The sequence below is a fragment of the Esox lucius genome, chromosome 8, assembly GCF_011004845.1.
Source record: "Esox lucius isolate fEsoLuc1 chromosome 8, fEsoLuc1.pri, whole genome shotgun sequence".
Classification (NCBI taxonomy): domain Eukaryota; kingdom Metazoa; phylum Chordata; class Actinopteri; order Esociformes; family Esocidae; genus Esox; species Esox lucius.
In genome coordinates this window covers 14,488,565-14,510,238 of record NC_047576.1, presented here as the reverse complement: position 1 = coordinate 14,510,238, position 21,674 = coordinate 14,488,565, and the positions used below count along the sequence as shown (strand labels likewise).

General features: G+C 44.2%; 1 protein-coding gene across 5 annotated transcripts in view; it reads right to left on the bottom strand.

Moving 5' to 3' along the window:
- The window catches only part of fcho1 (FCH and mu domain containing endocytic adaptor 1), a 29,735-nt gene extending 8,301 nt beyond the window's left edge, over positions 1-21,434 (bottom strand). For 3 of the 5 annotated variants that reach the window (XR_004576039.1, XM_013135076.4, XM_020049140.3), the window contains exons 1-12: positions 21,287-21,434; positions 15,715-15,764; positions 5,949-6,040; positions 4,634-4,708; positions 3,617-3,758; positions 3,360-3,512; positions 2,798-2,902; positions 1,796-1,894; positions 1,516-1,612; positions 1,287-1,404; positions 1,170-1,194; positions 579-639 (exon numbers count right to left, since the gene is read on the bottom strand). Coding sequence is in view for 4 of the 5 variants with exons in the window: in XM_013135076.4 (XP_012990530.3) it covers positions 579-639; positions 1,170-1,194; positions 1,287-1,404; positions 1,516-1,612; positions 1,796-1,894; positions 2,798-2,902; positions 3,360-3,512; positions 3,617-3,758; positions 4,634-4,708; positions 5,949-6,040; positions 15,715-15,741 (994 nt within the window). In the remaining variant the exon portion in view is untranslated. Of the gene's footprint in view, positions 1-578; positions 640-1,169; positions 1,195-1,286; positions 1,405-1,515; positions 1,613-1,795; positions 1,895-2,797; positions 2,903-3,359; positions 3,513-3,616; positions 3,759-4,633; positions 4,709-5,948; positions 6,041-15,714; positions 15,765-19,835; positions 20,001-21,286 lie in introns of all 5 variants that reach the window. The other 2 variants (XM_013135075.4, XM_029121436.2) reach the window with 2 other exon arrangements.
- Positions 21,435-21,674: the final 240 nt, after the last annotated feature.

The following is a 21,674-nucleotide window of genomic DNA, read 5'->3' as shown; positions in this document are numbered from 1 at the left end:
CCCCAGTGGGCCAGATAATGAATGCCAGCAGACTAGCCTGTACTGGACCTCTGCTTCTAGAGGCAAACCCAGGAAACAGCCAAACACCCTGCACTTTCAGCCCACCCACCTTCCTGTCACTACATGCCCAATCTGCACACAAAAATGTTTGTGACAGTTTGTCAGGCACGTACACTGACTGACTGAGATGCAAATCTGGTGTCAATGTATGTCAGGTACGTCAGATGTCTGTTAAGAGCGTGTCACCAGCGCTGTGTTAAAGAGCGTGTCACAGAACCAAAGACACCTAGGGTTAGGTGTCTTACTTCAAGGGCCAGGAATCGGAAGTGAAAAACAGAGCATTTCGGTTAACTGAAACCTTCCCTTGGAGGCAGGTAATGTTTTGCTAATTTAATCGGCCATCCAGAGGGCTTTATGAAGACAACACTTACAGCGTGGGAGAAATTCGAGTTTTGAAATTCAATCTTTCTGAGCGTGAAGCCTAGTTTACATTTGGAGATAAAGAGGTCTGTAAAAGGTCCGTTTTGCTACAGTAGAAATAGCCAGTCAGCTCTCCAGTCCGTGTCACTCAGGGATATCATTCTGCTTGATGTCTGCTCGGATAACAAACCCCTCGTCATCCACCTCCAGGGGAGAATTCTATGTGCAGAAAAGAGAATACCCAAAAAATGGCAGACAAAAAAATATATAAACTTTCTCCTCGTGTTTAATATGCTTAAAGTAACACAACCCTGAAACAAGACAGAGAAATGATTATTAGAAGAGTTGGATCATTTCAAGGTCAGTGTGTGAAGACTAACACCTGGATAAGTTGCGGCTCCAGTGGCCAAGCAGATCCTTATACAATATGATCTCTGTTGTCTCCACACACTGGCCCACTATGGCACGTGTCTGTTAAAACTGCCCTGGCAGCACACTGGTCTGCACCACACCTCAGAAGGATCAAAATAGAACAGGGAAACCAACACTGCCTGACAAGGCACTATCATGCTTATGTTTACTGTTACATAAGCACTCAAAACCACACACACACACACACACACACACACACACACACACACACACACCCCCAAGGTGAACCAGCACCACCAGGACTGTAGAACTGATAATGGAAGAACTGCCACTAACCACTATGCACAAATTAGGTGTGAATTAGCATTTATACTCACCGGGGTCTCTTGCACAGCTGAATCCCTGCAAAAGAAACACACAGGTGGATTGAAGTGACAAGATAATATTACAGATTGAGCAGAGTAAAGATAGTGAGAGTCATTGTGTGTGCTCACGTTGAGTCTGGCTCTTTGTCCCTCTTGCCCAGTCCAGGAATCCTGAAGGCTTTTCCTCGAGTCTTCTTACCCCCCTCTGGTACTAAAGCTGTCATGTACTCCTCAAACCCTACCAGGGCTGCAACACACAGTAACACACCACAGTGAGGAAACGCACTTTCATACACACACACACACACACACACGAGCTTGGATCAAACCATCCATTAAACCCGTTGAGGCATTATACCTGGTCTGTCTTTGCCAGTGCCTTTCTGCTCTGAGAATTTCTGGATGAGGTTGTCTATGCCGATGTTCTCCACGTTCTGTTTGAACTCCTCATGGACCTTAACCGAGGATGGAGGGGCTGGTTACATTCAGAAGAGAGCAGTTCAAAGCAGAGGAAACAAGCGTGTCTGAGAGTTTGTGCTCTGTGTGTAAAGCCGGACGGGTTTACTTTGACAGTTGCAGTTAAGCCCATGGAGGTCAGACATCCTGTGATGTCCTGGGTCTGTTCCTGGAAAGCCTACCTGTCCCACCTGGACATAGGTGTCCTCTATGGAGTGGGAGTAGCCCTTGATCAACTGTTTCATTTGCCGCAGGTGGGCTTCCTCAATGTCCTGGAACTTCTGTACAGAAGAAGAGAAGTGTTGAGAAACAAAGAGGGTTCTTAATTACAGCTACCCCTATGCAAAACACAATGCAACTGAACCACATTAAACCACATTAGAAGCATGCTAGACTGGGAGCTGGTGGCCTCCGCTCAGTCGGCTTGTGACAGGATGTAATTATTGACGACCAGCGGGACTGTTGAGCCATGGCAACTGTACAGGAATAGAAGCAGGTACAGACCAAGGCTGAGGAGAGAGCATAACCGCTCCCATTCCATTCAATGGGCACTAATCACCAAACTGAATGTGAGCTAGGGTAATAGCTTGAAAGAACAGGTCATTTCCCCTTGTCATGTTCTGGGCTGTAGTTCTCATGAAGCCAAGCGGAGCTCTCTACCCCACTCGTAATTAGGGACAGATCTCACTGCTATTAACAGGTAATTGGTCACCAGGATTCCGGTCATCATTATCCAAATATAGCTAGGTTCATTGGGTTTGCTAAGGGTTTCCTTGGAAACTGTGCAGGTAGCCATGGAGATGCGTTCATTGTGAATAAAAGGGGTTTATGCATTTCCCCTCCCACAGCAACTCCCAGTGGGTTCAGGCATGTCAAAGATTAGGACACGTGTCATGGGATACCTGTCCCACCAGACCGTGCTGCTTCTTATAACAACGCTCGCTCGAACCGGACGTCAACTGGGACCAACAAGGTTAACGTCGTCTAAGGACCATAATTAACTAGCAGGTGTCTGACCCGCCAACAGATGTCACTAGAGAAACCCCAGCGGACATTCCTGCCAATCCAGATGGTGGTGGGTCAATTCCAAACACTCTCTGTGGGAGCGCCGGCCGTGGTCAGCATGGTCTATTTAGCCACTGCAATATAACCTGCCTGGTTCCTCCACAAGTGGCCTGACGTACCTGGGCTGATTCAGTCATTTTCTGTTCAAAGTCTCCTCCGACGCGGTTATACTTCTCTATACACACAGCAAAGGACTCTGCAGCTTTCTTAGACTTTAGCTCCGCCTAGTGAGTGGAGAGAGAGTCCGGTTTAATATCCAGTCATTAGTGTCACCTTTATTCGTTCTGGTAAGTCATCACAGAGAACAAATTATCTGTTATCATAATAACCTTGTCTGAATTGATCTGGGAATGAGATTAATATTCAATCTATATTCAGCAACCACTCTTTGAAAAACAGTAATGGTCATAACGGTTAAGGTCAGCTCTGCTGTAGTTCTACAGACTGTGGTCATCAATTAAGGTCAGCTCTGCTGTAGTTCTACAGACTGTGGTCATCAGTTAAGGTCAGCTCTACTGTAGTTCTACAGACTGTGGTCATCAGTTAAGGTCAGCTCTACTGTAGTTCTACAGATCAGTCATAACAGTTAAGGTCAACTCTATTGTAGTTCTACAGATCAGTCATAACAATTAAGGTCAGCTCTACTGTAGTTCTACAGACTGTGAGGCCTAGTGGGCAGACCTTCTCCAGTTCTTTCTGGGGAGCTCCTTCTTTCCGTTGTCTCTCCAGCTCGATACACTTAGCGTGGTAGCCCTCCCTGGACTTCTGGAGGTGAACACTCTGCACCTGGACTGCCTGAACAGCCTCCAGAGTTCCCACCTGCTCCTCCTTGGTCTGGAAGAAACACCAAACACACATCATTAAAATACTACCTGATGAATTGGTCCTCATAGACTGAAAGAAAGGAGTCCTGATTGTAGGAAGGCGGAGCACGTTACCCTGCGGTGAACTTTGACTTGCTCATCACCATACTTGTTGATGTCACGGATGAGGTCATTTAATTTGCGCATCAGCTCTAGATGACAGAGAGCCAGCTTGTCGGATGACACCCGGAACACGTCCCACATGGGAGCAAATGTCCTGAGGGACACGGTAATAACTACACTTAAACATGTTTCTATCAATGACCTAGTCCCTCATCATACAAACTAACAACACTAAACATGTTTCTATCATACAAACTAACAACACTAAACATGTTTCTATCAATGACCTAGTCCCTCATCATACAAACTAACAACACTAAACATGTTTCTATCAATGACCTAGTCCCTCATCATACAAACTAACAACACTAAACATGTTTCTATCATACAAACTAACAACACTAAACATGTTTCTATCAATGACCTAGTCCCTCATCATACAAACTAACAACACTAAACATGTTTCTATCAATGACCTAGTCCCTCATCATACAAACTAACAACACTAAACATGTTTCTATCATACAAACTAACAACACTAAACATGTTTCTATCAATGACCTAGTCCCTCATCATACAAACTAACAACACTAAACATGTTTCTATCAATGACCTAGTCCCTCATAATACAAACTAACAACACTAAACATGTTTCTATCAATGACCTAGTCCCTCATCATACAAACTAACAACACTAAACATGTTTCTATCAATGACCTAGTCCCTCATAATACAAACTAACAACACTAAACATGTTTCTATCAATGACCTAGTCCCTCATCATACAAACTGACAACACTGAACATGTTTCTATCATACAAACTAACAACACTAAACATGTTTCTATCAATGACCTAGTCCCTCATCATACAAACTAACAACACTAAACATGTTTCTATCAATGACCTAGTCCCTCATCATACAGTCTTCTATAAATCCTTAAGGCCACCCTCCCAGAACATAAAACAATTTATTCTGGATATTATTCTTTTTTAAATGCATAACGACAACAGTCTTGAATATACTAACCCCAGTGGGCTTCCATTGCTTGCCATTTTGGCAAGTTTGCTCATTGACTTGGAGTAGGTTTCCTCGATCGCCGCTCTGAGAACCACAAAGAAATTCCCTATGAGCCTGTAGCTGGCCAGTAACCAACCAGGCAGAAACAGGTCTATGCATTCTGAACACTGAATATTCAACTGCAAATACAGCTACTATATACACATTCAGACCATTCCAGCAAACAGAAAAGGATTGCATTTCATACATGCATTAAATGTAATTATTACAGAGCATCATTAAAGCACAAACATACGGCCTGAACAACCAAGCAAAGGGTTATAAAGGGTTTTATAGTCTGTAAATGTTGCCATAACCCACATTAGAATTATAAATGGCCTAATTTCTGCAGGAGGGACATAAAATGTTAATAATCATCTGTTGTCCACACAGAGAAATAGGAAAAAAAATATCAGATCAGGGGAACAAGTAACAAACAAACAAACAAACATCTACAGCTAATGTTTTACAGGCCTGCAGCAACTGACAAATCAGCTTTTTTACAATATGGACCCTGAAATGTAGAGAGGCTGAGAGGGCTCCAACACCACACATTTGTAATAAACCACTCCTAGGTTGAGCTTGTAGACAGGACTTCACCATACAGAACAGAGAGATATCACTCAGTCGTCTCTGAGTAGAGAAACACGCCTTCCTTTCTTTGGGGGGCAAAAAAAGATTATGGAATTGGTCGGACAGTGCAAGTGGTTGTATTCCTCTCTGAAAGGCCCAGGGTTAAATACTACAGTGAGTCTCGTACATCCAAGAGATTGGATAAATACAGTGAGCTTCTAGAAGAGAAGGCAGGAAGAAGGATGTTCAGACTGAACATGTTACCTGAGTGGTGTGTACAGATAACAGGCAGAACACAGCAAGTATGTATGTATGTATATGTTTGTGTGTGTGCACTAAGACAGCTCCTTCTCTTTGTATGATGTGTCTTAGGTTAGAGTGTGTGTGTGTGTGTGTTTTAGGTCTAACAATACTCATGGGGACCAAATGTCCCCACGAGTATAGTAAAACCAGAGGCAAAAGTACATTTCTGGCTCAGGGTTTAGGGTCAAACATATAATTCATTTTAGAGTGAGAATTGGGGTTTCTTTAAGGTTTTCGGGTTAAGGTTAGCCATTACATCTAGGTAAAGTTTAGGCATAAATGTTACTTTATTGAGGTTAAGGTTAGGGTTAAGATTAGGGAAAGGGAGCAATGGGAAATGTAAATTTTCTGGTCCCCATAAGGATAGCCATACAAACTTAACACAATCCCTGCACAAACAACACTTCACCTCTCACGGACAAACTCTGCCAGCTCCTTGGTGGCAATCTGGCCATGCTTCATGTTGTGGTACAACACATCGAAGCCTGCATTCTTCTCCCCCTGTGAAAACACAACACATTGGATAAGCCACAGGACAATACTGTTTTTCAATCAGGATATATCTCTTAATTGTCTTTAAAAAGACAAATGGGGAAAAATATCCCAACCTACAACACCAAGAATATTGGTATTTTTCTCTCCCTTATATATAATGTCTGTTACATATTCCAGGAGGACATTCTAAGCATAGTATAATGGATTTTAAAATGTTGGTTAAAATTAACACAAACAAAACTCTTTCATCATGACCTTTCAGTCCACCGACATGGATGTTTCTTGTTGATCAGCAACCAGAAAAAAGCTTGACATTGAGTTGGAGAAAACAGAAATGTCTTTATCCCTCCAAAAGAGCATGACTGTAATTTTGTTTTCTTCTATGACCTTTTGTACTGTGGATGATTTTCTTGTTTCTCTGGGGAATAACAAGCAATCATGATACTATTTAGAGCCAAGAAACAAAAATCGGTTTCCAACGAAGCATTCAGATTTTCTAATGCAGTTTCTAATGCTGTTGAAAGATGACAGACTTCTTACAATGTCAATGCACATTATTTATCAACCATATTATTCATGCATTTCAATTATAAATCATATGACTTTTTCACATGAAAAATATAATTTATTGTAACACCAATGGATTTCCAAATTATTTGATTATCTTCAATTATTAACATAGATTTTTATTTTCAGAGTTGGATTTGCTGCTCAGGAAATCACAATTGCATGAAATTGAATCACATATTTTGAGTTTTCAACTGACAAGGGTTACATTTGTTGCTTACTACACAAATATTCACACTAAACAGTGAGAACACGTAGAAAGGTTCTCACGGGGCTTTCCGGAAAGAGTTAAGATTCTTGATCATCAACTCAAGCCAGAATTTTGTAATATAGTTAGAAAATCTTTGGTACACTATATGACCCATGACTAATGTCACAATTTATATTTCACTTTGCAGAAATGTTTTGTCTTCAAATGTAATACATTACACATCTTTAAGATTTTCGCAAATATCTTTCCTTTATGTGGGAGGTCTGCCAAAGTCTGCAGACATAACAAAACATGGTGACAGGTATATCTAAGTAGTTAATAAAATGTTATACTGTTACATACTTTGTTAACAACAGGTGATTTTTTGGCCACTTGGTCTTAGAACAAAGTATTAGAAATTGGCTTGAACTAGAGCTTTTAATGTCATATTTCTCTTCGAATATGCGACATTAAAAGCGACATCTCTCTTCGAATAAGTAAAACTGTTTAAGCTATGAACACAATGACAATGTTTTATATCATAGTGCACCTTTCATGACCCTTGCAACGCATTATGATCAGAAAAGGCTCCTGAACGTCTTTTATACAAAATGACATCACAATGTTGAGACAGAAGTATTTAAAGCACAAAAAAAATTTATGAAGTTCAAAATCTTCAACATATTGCACACAAACTCATGCTCAAAGGATTGATTAAATTTATAACAGTTTGGCATTTAGGAGTAGGCTACCAACCAACCAAAGGCAATGACGTGCGATAGTTTGCCCCAGTAATACAATACAATGCAAAGCTGCATAATAGACTGAATCCAGAGGTTTCAATACTGTATAAATATCACTATAATCACCAATGACCATCAATGGCATAAATCTGACTTGGCATTGATCAGAGGCTTACTATTCTTCCTACAGCTTTACTGCCTAGTGCAGATCTCTTCACGTTTTACAGGAATGGAAGGCAATGGATCAGGACCGCGTACAAACACATTTCAGCTGCAGTAATTTGAGGCAGCATTAAGAATAGCCCCTTCATTGAAGCGCCCAGTCTGATGTCAACAGCATGGCCGATGTGGAAGCTGTCCAGACAGGCAGGCAGGCAGCTGCTCCTCAGCGCTATAAATACCCAGCTGTCGAAGGACACACAATTCTCCCAGGTAGCAGGGGAACGGTTGGAATGCCACGACTGCGGCAGAGACGCTGAGGGTAGACCAACCCCACCCACCATTAAACAGACACCCAAACACACAGGTGGTGGGCTGGACAACTCTGCAGGTTTCCAACAGTGAGTTTAAACTCATTTGATACGGTACATCAGCGGATTCAGTACACTAGAAACACACATCATTTCCCAATACTTCTACTTCTCTATGGAAGGGCTCAGGTCAGGCTTTATTCCTCTCTTCCATCTGCCTGATGCTTTGTGAAACCCAACCCAGGGAAAGGTGAGCCGCCCTGCTCAGCACAAAAACCCCAGGAGGTATATAGTTCCCTTAACTACACTAACATTCCCCTGACACAGGGTAGACAATCATTCAAACATTAGCAAATAAAACTAGAAAACCGAGCACTAGTGGGTCAACTAGGTGGTTGACCCACTAGATGTATCTAGACATCTGACTAGTTAATGTAACGATGAGTGATTTCCAGAAGAACAACCCCAAACAATGTGATTTCCAGAAGAACAACCCCAAACAATGGGCATATCAAGCTGTTCACCTATCAGAAGAGTTCTGTGACAGGAGGAAGTCCAAAATTGTCACCTTAGTAACACCCGCACAGAAAAGATTTCACAGACACAAATTAGGTCAAATTTCCATCTGACGATTATGGACACATTTATGATTTAGAAATTTGTATGAAAATAATCCCAGAGGATTTTCCTATCATTTAATGAAATGAGTTACGTTTAATATGCTGGCGAGGCTTTATGAACCACAAATTTCGGCGGCGCTTCTGAAACGTAGAAATAATGCTAGCTAATAAAGTTGAAGTAGCAGAGAGCTGGGATATTTAGCAAAGATTATGACATACCCAATGTCTCAGTCCCCCTAGCAAGTGCCCCCAGACACAGAGCAGACACAGAAGTATGACTGCTATTTCATTCGTGTGTGTGTGTGTGTGTGTTTGTGTGTATACGCTTTGAGCTGCGTGTTGTATCCTAAAAAAACATTCATTCCAAACATACAGTAAGAGTTAAGTCGTGACCAAAATGATTAATTTTAGCAAATTTCCTCATCTTACATCAAAGATGATTCATCACAGAACTGCTTCATATTCAACTCCACAGCCCATGGGCTTTGACAGTTCTGATTTCTGCGCCCCCCCCCCCCCCTTCTCCCTCCCCCTCCACCTAATAAATCAAGACAAGTGTTTTGTTCATGTGAGAAGGAGCCCATTGAAACATCGTTGGTGAGCTAGGGGAGGGGAGAGGACCAGCAGAGACATCTCGCGCTCCACGCGACGGGTCTGTCCATCAGTCTAGTCTGCTCAGGTGAGTACCAGGTTCAAGTATTAAACTAGCATTCCATTAGAATCCCACCAGCACCCCCCCCCACCACCAGCTCCCCCCCACCCCACCCACCCACCCAACCCCCACCAGCACCCCACCCACTCATCAGCTCCCCACCAGCACCCCACCCATCAGACTACCCAGGACAGGATCGATGTGGTCATCCTTGGGCGAAGGCAGTCTGTTCAGTGGAAGGTTTGGTTGGGGGCGTGGGGGGTGTGCGCCCTACTCTCTCACCCAGCTGGGAGTGCGCCCAAGTCCCACAGCCTGTCCTCCCATTCAGCCCCTCACCATGCCCTGCAGCCTGGGAACCCAGCCTGAGGGCACCTTCTCATCAGGGTACTGTGCAGCATGGCCAGTTAACGGTGCTCACTTGATTGTAATTAGACGTCTCTCTGGCTGTCTCCCACAGGCCCGAATAAAGATAATTACTGTACGGACGAGGCAGAGGACGCTGCTTTAAACAGCATGCAGGCCTCATTTGGAACTGCCGCGGTTAGATAAATAAGCCCTGACTGAATCCCACTGCTACAGCGTGTCCAGCTTAATTGGGTAAGTGGTTACCTCCCAGAGATAGTGTGTGTGTGTGTGTGTGTGTGTGTGTGTGTGTGTGTGTGTTTGTGTGTGTGCGCATTGTGGTGGTTCACTGCCTGGCCAGGCAATACGGTTCAGTTCATGACCAGTACACCAGAGGGAATACGGTTCAGTTCATGACTAGTACACCAGAGGGAATACGGTTCAGTTCATGACTGTAGAGCTGACTAAAGGCAGCTGGTTCTGTGAGCAGGCGGTAAGAACAGTGTGTTAGTGATAGGATCTGGTGTCAGTGGACATTCTGGTGCTATGATGCAGGAGAGCAAACTGGCAGCAGGCAGGCACGGGGTCACGTGTCAGGGTCAGTAATTATCCACAGAAAACAGCCAGACACCCACAGTACTCTACAGCATAGGGGGCATTCCCATTAAACTGAAGCAGGACTACATAACGTTTATTCTGTAGGAGCACATCAAGCATCACATGAAAGGTTTCCATTTCAGAAATGAAGGCGTGTATACATTTGTTAACCATTTCCATCCTAAGATTAAGGAATATAAAGGCTTTCATTGAATTTCACAATGTATGCAGTTAACCTCAAACATATAATAGGAGGAACATGTAGTTCTCTATGTCGTGTTGCTATTTAGGATACATCACAATGAACACGCATCATTATTTACATACAGACCCATGATGCCATTCTGTTTTACTGGGTGCTGATTGTCTGTGGAATCTGTAAATGGTAGAGCTCTTACATTGGGTTGTATGCTTGAACTTTTTGTTGTTTGACATACCTCATGGTCCTGTGCATAAACAACACAGCCGATCAAGACACACTTCGGCAAATGGCTACTGAAGGATACGTCTTATTCGTTCAGTCGGATGTGATAGTGGCCTTCAGTAAAGTTTTGATAATGATAATGTAGAAAATAAGTAATAACGATCAAATCCAACTTTATCTACAGTAAAGGAATTAGGGTTAGCTGTATTAGCTCAGTAACACATCTAAATGAAACTGACTGGTGTCCTCAGGAGAGGTTTGAGAACCACTGGCCCACCGTATAGAATGGATAATGATATATAATTATAGTTGGAAATTATACAGTATAGGTGTAATAATTATGTATTATAAGCCTTGTGCTCACTGGCTGAAAGCAGTGGTATATGAGACTGTATTCCACGTACACAACATGACATCATTTTTACTGTGTTCATCGTGTTTGTGACTGGTTCAAAACAGCCATTGAGGTAAGCACTGAATGGAGGCACTTCCCAACACGTTGCGCCTAATGACATCTCTTAGCCATGGTATATTGGTCGTATACCACGGCCCGTCGTCTTACCGCTTAACTATATTGGATATAGGAAGGTGCCCAACGGTATAGTAGTGACAATGAGAGTAGAGTTGGGATGGCCTCAGGTTATTGTCAGTGGAAAGACGTGGTCCAGATGACTTGTTAAGGCCTTGTGCTCAGTGGAAAATCCCACAGCAGTGTGAACAGCACGGGTGGCCCCTAGTCTCTCACCACATCACGCCTCTCCCCCATCTATATAGGACAACGTTCCAGAGACGCCGTAACAACCCAGCACTTCACGATGAGAACACGCTCAGATAAGCGTTCTCTGTTACCACACTGATGAACGGTTCAACGGCCCACTGAGCCTAGAGGTCAAATGAAGGACCCGGAGCACAGCGGCAACTGATGAGCTCAATGCACAAACTTCTTATTACCAATACCAGAGCATTTGATCTGATCTCAGGAAACTGAAGGCAAATTCCCTGAAATGGCTTTTTTAATCTAACGGGACAGTCAGCCATTATCTTGCTGCCATTAACCTAATTTCGCGGTGTAAAGACCAGCTCTGGAGGGAGAGAGGGAGGGATGGATGGAGGGAGAGAGAGAGCATGAGAAAAGAGCAACCATTACAAACATAAACAGTGTTTATAATTATTAATACAACATTTGAAATACCTTTACACTTCTGAAATGATTGTGTGTACTGTGATTTCTGTTCTTTAATTACACTTATTATTTATTTTTATTTAATATGTATTTTATGTACTGGCTCAGGCAATGCAATTCCAGTGCCAATAAAGCCCGACTGAATTTATTCAAATGAAAGACATGAGTAGAGACAGAGAGGTGTGAAAACCCTGTTCCTGCCAGTGTTTAAATGGTCCTGCCCTGAAGCACCTGGCACAGAGGGAATGGAGCTCAGAGCCCTGTTAGACACAGAGACACAGCCTGGCACAGAGGGAATGGAGCTCAGAGCCCTGTTAGACACAGAGACACAGCCTGGCACAGAGGGAATGGAGCTCAGAGCCCTGTTAGACACAGAGACACAGCCTGGCACAGAGGGAATGGAGCTCAGAGCCCTGTTAGACACAGAGACACAGCCTGGCACAGAGGGAATGGAGCTCAGAGCCCTGTTAGACACAGAGACACAGCCTGGCACAGAGGGAATGGAGCTCAGAGCCCTGTTAGACACAGAGACACAGCCTGGCACAGAGGGAATGGAGCTCAGAGCCCTGTTAGACACAGAGACACAGCCTGGCACAGAGGGAATGGAGCTCAGAGCCCTGTTAGACACAGAGACACAGCCTGGCACAGAGGGAATGGAGCTCAGAGCCCTGTTAGACACAGAGACACAGCCTGGCACAGAGGGAATGGAGCTCAGAGCCCAGTGAGACACAGAGACACAGCCTGGCACAGAGGGAATGGAGCTCAGAGCCCTGTTAGACACAGAGACACAGCCTGGCACAGAGGGAATGGAGCTCAGAGCCAAGCACAGGCAACACCAGGTTCATTCTGCTGAAAGATTCCCTGGTGAATAATCTGATGTAGCTCGGGTTCTTATCACGCTGCTCGCCCAGGAAATATAAACCGGAATCCTTAACACAATGAATGGACTTTAAACAACCTTCGTCTATCTACCTTTCCCTCAAATGACAGGCGCCCAAACTACCACAACACGTCGCCAAAATACAACAAAGTATGTAAACCCCTGGGCTAATCTGTGAGCAGGACTCGAATGAAAGATATGGATTATTCATCCAACACAGAGTCCTGCTAGGTTTACGAACGGTAGAGCATTAGTGGTGTTTGGGCTCTGGAGGAACTGATTGTTCTTGGGCAAAAATAATATAATGGGTATAGAAAGTCACCACTCCCTTCCAAAATATTGACCTTTAGTGGCCTTACAGCCTGAAACACAGAATCAGACTTTCTGTGGCTTTATTTAAACACAGTAACCAACAAAATCAAAGTGAAAAAAAGCATGGGAGTCCTCTATGAACAGCAACTTTTATTCTGAACTTATCAAAGACATTACAATTGACCACAGATGGAAGCCAATTAGCTTGATTTGTGATCTGGACGGTGGTTGGTTATACCTCAGCAAGTTTGCAGTTGCAATTCTAAGGGGGTGTGTTTACTTATCCAAATAGGATATTTTACAATTTTAATTGTAATACATTTTCAGAGTTTTTAAGATTCATTTTTCAGTTCGATTTTGTGCGTAACGGTATGTAAATAAACCTGTACAAATTAGGATTTTGTGTTTTCATTTCAGGCAATAAGGCAACAAAATGTAAACATTATGAAAGGGGGTGGGGACTTTTCATACCCACTGTATACAGGTGCATCAAAAATAATAAATATATATATAGTGGGAAACTTCCATAATTCAAATCAAAAAGTGAGACCTTCATATATTCTAGATTCATTACACAAAGTGAAATATTTCAAACTGTTTTTGTTTCAGTCTTGATGATTATGGCTTACAGCTCATACCACGTCCCATTGGAAATAAAAAAAACTCAAAATATTAGAATAACAAATTTACAATACAGAAATGTCGACCTGAGCTCTAATCAGCAAATTAACTCCATTAAGCCTTCAGTACACACAACCACAATCATGGGGAAGATTGTGGACCAGACAGTTGTCCAGAAGACTCAGGTCGAAATTTCTGTATTACATTTTTTTATTCTTAAATTCTGAGAAAGTGGAGCTGTAAACCGTAACCATCAAGATTAAAAAAAAATAATCTTGATGAAATGAAACATTGAAATGTTTCACTTTATGTGTAATGAAACTAGAATCTATGAAGGTGTCACTTTTTTATTTGAATCACAGAAAATAAATGTCCACAATATTCACATTTGTTTTTTAGATGCAGCTGTATGTTTAAAGTGACCACTAATCCATCGCACATGGGGATTTGATATCAGGGATTTATTCTACTGAACTTAACAGACTTGTCTTCGCATGGAGGTCGCACCCATGCCACGCTTCCAGAGACCAGGGAGTTGGTATTAGATCCACATCAACAATGCACCTCAACAGGATAGATGGGTATTGCTCCTCTGTTCAATAACTGAGAAAAGCTGGAATACAAGCACATCATGGTTTTAGGTTTGTGCTGGATTTCCAAGCATAGCCAACGGAGGACTCAGCGAGAGACACAAAGCACCTAAGGGGCTCTACACATTAATTACAGCGCGGCAATTTGTCAGCATAAGACACAGTCATAGATAGTGAGAAGGTGGTACGGGACCAGAGAAAACTGGCACTGGCAATTATCTGCATACCTCACTATGCTCACGGCTGAGGTAAACATAATGTTTGTTTAACAGAAATGATATACAACTGCTTCTCTAAGATGAAGGGCAGTTCCTTGGTTGCCCTTTTACAGGAAAGCCTGGAGAAGAGGAGCGACTCTTTCAAACTGACGAGAAAGAACGGTCGAGCTCACTGAGATGGCCAACCTGATTCCGACAGTTTGAGAGAGAGCTGCATCGCTCCGGGTCATAGGGAAGTGCCTTTCACCAGCTTTTGTTCCATACAATGGAGGCATCCTCTCCACACCACTGGCATGGAGGCCCGGCTGCCTGCAGCCACACAAAGGCAGCCGGGAGCACGTGACCTGCCGCCGGTCAGTCAGCCAGCCAGCAGGCAGGCAGCACAGCTCACACTGCTCCTCACAACAACACACTCTACTCTGCCTTTAGATCCGTCACGGTGAGACACACAACACAGCTCCACACAATGGAGACAGGGGGATCCGGCACCAGAGACAGGGGCCTCACGTACAAGCACACACACACACACACACACAAGTATGACAGGATGAAAACACAAGCACAGAGAATACCCAAATGACGCAAATCAGCCCACTCCAATATCCTTAACAATAATACGAAAAGAAATACACCTCGGAATTCAATAAATGATAGGAATCAGATCTCCATAAGCTAGTGTCATTCCTGGCGTGCTGGACTGGCATTTGCTCTCAGTCCTGATTGTTCATTGAGTGGTTCTTAAAATGTCCCTCCTTTGAACAGGCAACGGGTGCATGTTACAACTAGGGCACACCTTATATAGGCCAGCCAGGTGTGCAGAGGAGACTCACAGTGCCCCTGCAACAAGATGACAAAGGCCTGTTCCATCCACCCTCCAGCCTCTTCTCCAGGCCGTTTCAGTCACACACGTTCCTTCCGGCTTGTGACATTGGATTGAGCGAGTAATAAATTGTCAGGCGTCGCGTCTCAGTGATTCAGGGACACTAGATTGAATTATTCACTCCAACATGTATTCCCAATCCAATATGTTGTCCCATTTATCCACGGAAAACGTTAAAACTAGATTTTCATCGATAATCGCTAAGACTTATTTATAGGGTCACATGCAGGTTGTGAATGTCCAGGTTCATATTGCATGAGCGGTATAAGGGCGTCTGAGGTTTGCATGCATGAAGGCAATGGGACCAACGTTTATCTAATCAGATCTCCTGACTGTCCGCTTTCCCTTCCCATGCTGCCTCTGGACCTCAGGGACATACAGACAAACTCACCCAGAAGTTGTTTTTGAAGAACGCCATCTTCTCTCCAAGTTTAAAGGGATCTGTAATAAAGAGAAGAAAACCATGAAGTGACAAAGACCAGAGTACAGCCTTCCGCTCTCTTCTGTACCAGTGAGCAGAATCAGCCAGTTACTAAAACCCAAACATCACACCCATAATAACACAAATACATGTGCTGTTTGCACTGGGCTGAAGTGCTATTGATTTGCTTTCTCATGCATTGGCCTGAATTTCCCCTTGTACACACACTAAGGAAATTGAACTGGATAAATGAAAAGGATCCCTTCAGGCCCAAAGTGAGGCAGAGGCACAGTCCCCAGTAAAAATAAAAAAGGTCGAAAGCAGACAGGGAACAGCCTGTTTAAAAGAGACAGAAGACCCCTTATTTAAAGAAGGCTAGTGTCCCAGGTTCAACTGTTGTTTCATGGTTTTTCCACTTCAGAGAGATGGAGAGGACGACACAGGGAGGACAGAGACTGAGTGACATCTCTGACACAGCCACGAAGGAGCGGCCCTCAAGACAAAAGATCCATCTGAAGCGCTCGCTCAGGACAGCCGATGAGTTATGGACCAGCCAGGTCTCCATGTCACCCAGCCTCCCGGAGCGGCCGTGGACACGGAGCGCAGCAGGCCCACTAAGGCGCCAGCACAGAGCCTCCACAATCACACGACCAGGACCAGGCTCTCTGCACTCGGTGACCGCCGGCCTGTGAACAGGGCTGATTTGAACTGACTGGAGGCAGGAGGAAACACATCAGCGGCTGAGCGCGCCCACTCTAATGTCTCCCCAACCAGCTAGCCGCACGCACGCACCGTGGGGGGTTGATTCCTGCTCAGCTTGCTCCTCCTGAATTAAAGCAGCTGGAAGGGTTACAGAAAGTCTGAACAAAAGTAAGGGGGGGGGGGGGGTGGGGGGTGTGTTCCTGTTATTCTGTTCAGAGGGGAGGTCAGCAGGGCATCTGCCCGGCCTGGATGTGTCGCGCTGATGGGAGGGCTCTCTCTGTGCTGGCACAGATGATCAGCTGGACCCAGTTCAGACAGGGTAACGTGGCGTTGGGTAGGGACAGGGACACACCCCTACTCTCTTAACCCAGCCCTTGGACTCCGGGTCCCTGGAGAGGGCTGTAGTTTGGCAGGGTGGCTTGCGGCTGAAAGTTAGACGCTGAAGACAGCCCATTCTGCTTGGCAACACAGACCCAGAAGAGTGATGGAAGAGTGGTGGAACATCGGTTTGACAGAGGGATCAGTTTGGCTGCTCACAGGTTGGGGCTCGGGCCGGGCTTCACACGCGGCTGGAGGAGAATCTGCAGTGTACTTCACTGGTTTAACTTGATATCTACTGACGTCCTCTCTGGTATGCTGTCGTGCACTTGGATTCCTCTGATGAATTAATATTCTGAAAGAGCTGAGGGTTGAGCCATTCATGGTGGGCTGCTGAAGGAGGCTTGGTGGAACCATCTGGTGCATGCTGACTCACTGGTTCTCAAACAGTGGGTCAGAGAGGGAGAGAGCACCACATTCTCCACACAGCCTTAACAGAGGTGGGTGGATGAGGAATATCATTAAAATGGCACATACAAAAAAACTAAACAAAAATACTCCAACCCATGTTAGTTTTTTTTCCAGGTAAAACAATGGAAATCCAAACAATATCTTGTGAGCTAAAGGCTTGGACACAATAACTGGCCTACTTCCAGTTTACATGGATAGTGAGTTTGACACAGTGAGTGTGTTTCGCCTCCACCCTGAACTGGGCTGGGCTCCTGCCGTTTCCCCTGCTGATTGTGAGTGGCAGAAAGGCCAGCGGTGGCCCAGGACAGAGTCCTACACTATCACCAGCCCACAGCAGTGGAGAACAGGCCATATCACCACCCAGACTTTAATGTCAAAGAGATACAGCCAAAGAGCAAAACTGACAAGAACCAGATGGCATGCCAGAGAAATTACAGCTTAGGAGGGGGAAAAAAGCCCCTTCCATTCCCCTCAAACTGTCTCCATCCTCTTGTTTTGGCAGAAAATAAAGTGCATATAACCACCCACTTTCAGCCTCCTCCCCCCGCTTCCCTATGGTTGGCATTGGAGAGGGGTTACCGGTAGATGCTCCATTCTGGGTTGGCAGTTGAGAAGAGGCTTCCTGCTTGGTCCTCATATCTCCCCCCGCCAACCTCCTTCAGGCATGAGGTGAGGTCAGAATTGACTCCCACTGCCACCTTCAAGGATTTAATGACAACCCCAGAGTTCCGCCACCTCAATCTCGGAGAAAAGAAACCTGTCCAAGAATAGTGCGAAGATGGTCTGCTAGGCTCTTATCAGTCCCATCTGTCACTAGCAGGGAGGTGGGAGAAAGAAGATAGACTGGGTGGGTGGATGGTGAAAAGTAAAAGAACCGACAGGTCTCAAGCTTTTCAACAGAGAGCAAACTGGGATGCAGTGAACAAGACAAATGGAAGAGAATGGAGGTAAGCGCTATCACCAAACAACTTTCAACTAAATTACAGAGATACCGCGGATGAGCACTAAAGTACATCATTTTGGCACAGTGATGAATGTTGGAAGTGACCTTTAGCTAAATCCCCCTTCTCAGCTCTAACACATTTGATACGTCAAACTGTGTCAGCTGTAGGTGTTTCCCAAGGACAGATACTGCACTGCAGTCTGCCGCTCTGTCCTTCATCCAACCTGATTGGCAGGGAGAGCAGGAGATAATTCCCTGAGCCAGCCAATTGTGATACGCTTTCAGAGCCATTTTTTATTTTTGGTTCCTGAAAAGAATCAAAGATCATCTGAATGTTCTTCCTGAATTTGACACGGAGTTGATTCCAACACTGTGTTCATCACAAACGTCTCGGCGCAACCACCCAAGGTAATCACAACGTCAATTAATCGCGGCATGCATGCAATCTCTGACTGCCCCGTTCACGGGCATGATGGAAATGTGCTGCTGCTGCAGGAACCCCACGGAGCTGTGGAGGCCTGGAGAGACCTCCACGTGTCAAATGTTCCCTCACATTCTCCACCTCGGCAGAATCATCAGGCAGAACGAGAGCTCCACATTGTTTCGGGCTGAATGTGTTCATGTCCCTGTAGCACATAGTACAGTCCAGTACAGTCCATGACAATGAGCCAGCCAGGCAATCACTTCCAACACAGAGACCCTCCAGTGAGCACTGAGCAGAGCATGACAGCATGGCGAGCACAGCTAGCCCATTCACGGTGGACATGAATGTACATGACAAAACATCAACACATAAACAAGATAAGCACACAGGCATTATCCATTTGTAGAAACCAAGAAACAAATGAACGCAGCTCCACAAAATACACAAGAAGAATCTCGTCCCCCTCACATGGTTCTCCTGGGCCACCATTTGCTTTCGATGACCTAGTTTAAAAACATTATTGGGTACAAAAAGTGCTGAGCAACATTAGAGTGCTTCTCTACTGCAACAAAACAAGTTAACAACAGAAATGCAATACAAAACAGATCAGATGTTCACAGAAGTCAGCAACCACTTCAACAAGCTATGTTGCATTTTGACCCAGGCAGTCCTAATATTGAGTTTCACTTATCACTGGTCCACTTAGGACAGCTTGAAGTGAACCAGTAACCCAGAATAAAGTGAGGTCTGTTCCTGCAGCCGACAGCCCGCCCTACGGTGCACTCTGGTAGCCAAGGAGAGCCATCTGCTCAGGGAACCTATGTTCAGCAGCATGGCCATCGGCTGCACAGACCCAGGCTCCAAGCTTTGCCCTGCTTGGCAGGATGGAAGCGAGGCCAGGGCCAGCGGCTCTGTAGCCTCCATCCCAGGCAGGGGATCTCCATAATTAATGAATCGCCACCAACCAGTAGCACCATCCGTGTGGGCTGGGAAGGGAACGGGAGTGAGCCAGCTAGATCATGAGGACAGAATATCCTTAAGGATCAAGTGAGATTCTTTTTTAATAATGTTGTGACATAAAATGAGTCCAGAGTCCTGGAAAGCTGAGACTGGCTGGCTCTACAGGCTTCCTCCGATCAGACTTTGGGCTAATCAACTCCTCAACACAGAGAGACACACAGTTAATTCAAATCTAAATGCAAAGTAGTGTTTTTATTCCCAGGCTGGCCTTGCCTTTCTTCTCTTGCTCCTCGGTGCTCCCCACAATAGCCTTTCATGAGTTGAGGTCATGGTGAGTCTGGATGATGTGGATGGTGTCTAACGGTGAGAAATGAGCTCTAACTGCAGCAGGCCTCAGATGTGTCTCTGTTCTGTTCTGGGAGGAGAGCTAGCAGGGACCTGATGATGGCAGCGGGTAAAGGGAGAGAGAGACAGAGACAACTAGGGGCCTACCTGCTGCTGTCTGGGACATCAGGCTGGATGACCCCAATTTTACATGCAGAGGTTTTCTATGTAGCAGACTAGACACCAAATCACAATCTGCAGACATTTCCCACTATGATTATAGTTTTTGGATAATCTGTTCCTCTGGTCAAAATGAAGAAATCTCTATAATTCAAAGCTAAAATATTAATAGTTAGGCAGTGTTCTCATGAATTAAAATATATATAAAGTGCTTTTTGGAATACATAGCTACTTAACTACTCAAGAAGTAATCTGGCATGAAGCCATGAAGTTGGCACATATTTCTTCATCTAATGGAAAGCCCTTTACTTCACATCTCTAGATTCTCAGTCCCACCCACAGCTTGATGAATCACTACTCTCTCTCACACACCTCTGTACTAACAGAAGACTAGGGCTTCAGTTGATAAAGACAGGTTTTCTTCACCTCTCAATTTTGGTACTTCTATTACCTCTTCATCATCTGAAGAAGTCTATATTTCCGTTGGTTGATTAGAAAAGGATCCAGACCTAAATCTTCATAAGATCGCAACAAGATACCCATACAGTAGCTAGGTTGGCCCTAGTTGGTACCAAAATAACAGCTATGACTTTTCGATTCTTACTTTGAGAAGGTTAGAACACAAGTGTGTGAATTTGTACGATCACTATCACCACCATCTTAAAAATGTTAGGGTTTTACATACAATGTTAAATAGAAAATCTGGTTAATTTTGGGACAAATTTGAATAACTTTCTGTTATCAACATCAACGTCATTCGCCAAGTCCCTCTGAGGTCATTACAGTTGACATCTTCACTATTCAAGCAGGATATGATGTTACCTAGATGATTACACGGGGTAGCATACTGACTGTATGAAGTGGTAAATTAAGACCCTGAAAAACACGAAAACTGCCACAACACCAAGGGTTTATTTTATTCTTAAAGTGTCATCAGCTACCAGCGTTTCAATTTTGCATTCAAGTTCTTCAAAAATAATGTAAGTGCCTACTTTGCCTATACAACAATTATATCATTCTGTTCTTCAAATATTATTTTCAGTCAGAGACGTTGGCAGCAGGCTTAGGTCAAAAACGTAACTGGTTGTGTACTACTAGCATGCAAGATTGATTTCTACATTGTCTACTGTCATGCTGCTGAAGTCGGCATTATGCAGTTCCTTGCGCTAGTTACAAAGCAAGCCATTTAACAGAATGGATGCAAATTAATGGTTACCTACCTGTAAGTATTTCCTGAAAAACCTTTACAGTACATTTCCATGTTCAGTCATTTAACTGTCCAGTTTCGACCGAAGCGTGAAGCCAGCCGAAAGTGAATTGATAGTAGAGAGGCACAAATGATCTAGGCAGTTTGCAGAGCGCGCAAATCCCCACCCATGTCTGTCTCTATTGGTTGACGTAGTTGTCAATTTAGCTTAGGGGGGAGAAAAGTGTTGTAGGCATAGCAACCATTTGGAGGCGGGATTTCTATTATTTCTATGCGCCAAGTGGAGGAAAAAATGAAGTCATAAAGAATAACGCGTAAATGTTATAGTGAGTGGCTGCATTAGCCACTGGTCACCAGTCAATAAAACTGACTCAGTGAAAGAAATATTAAAGTTGGATTAA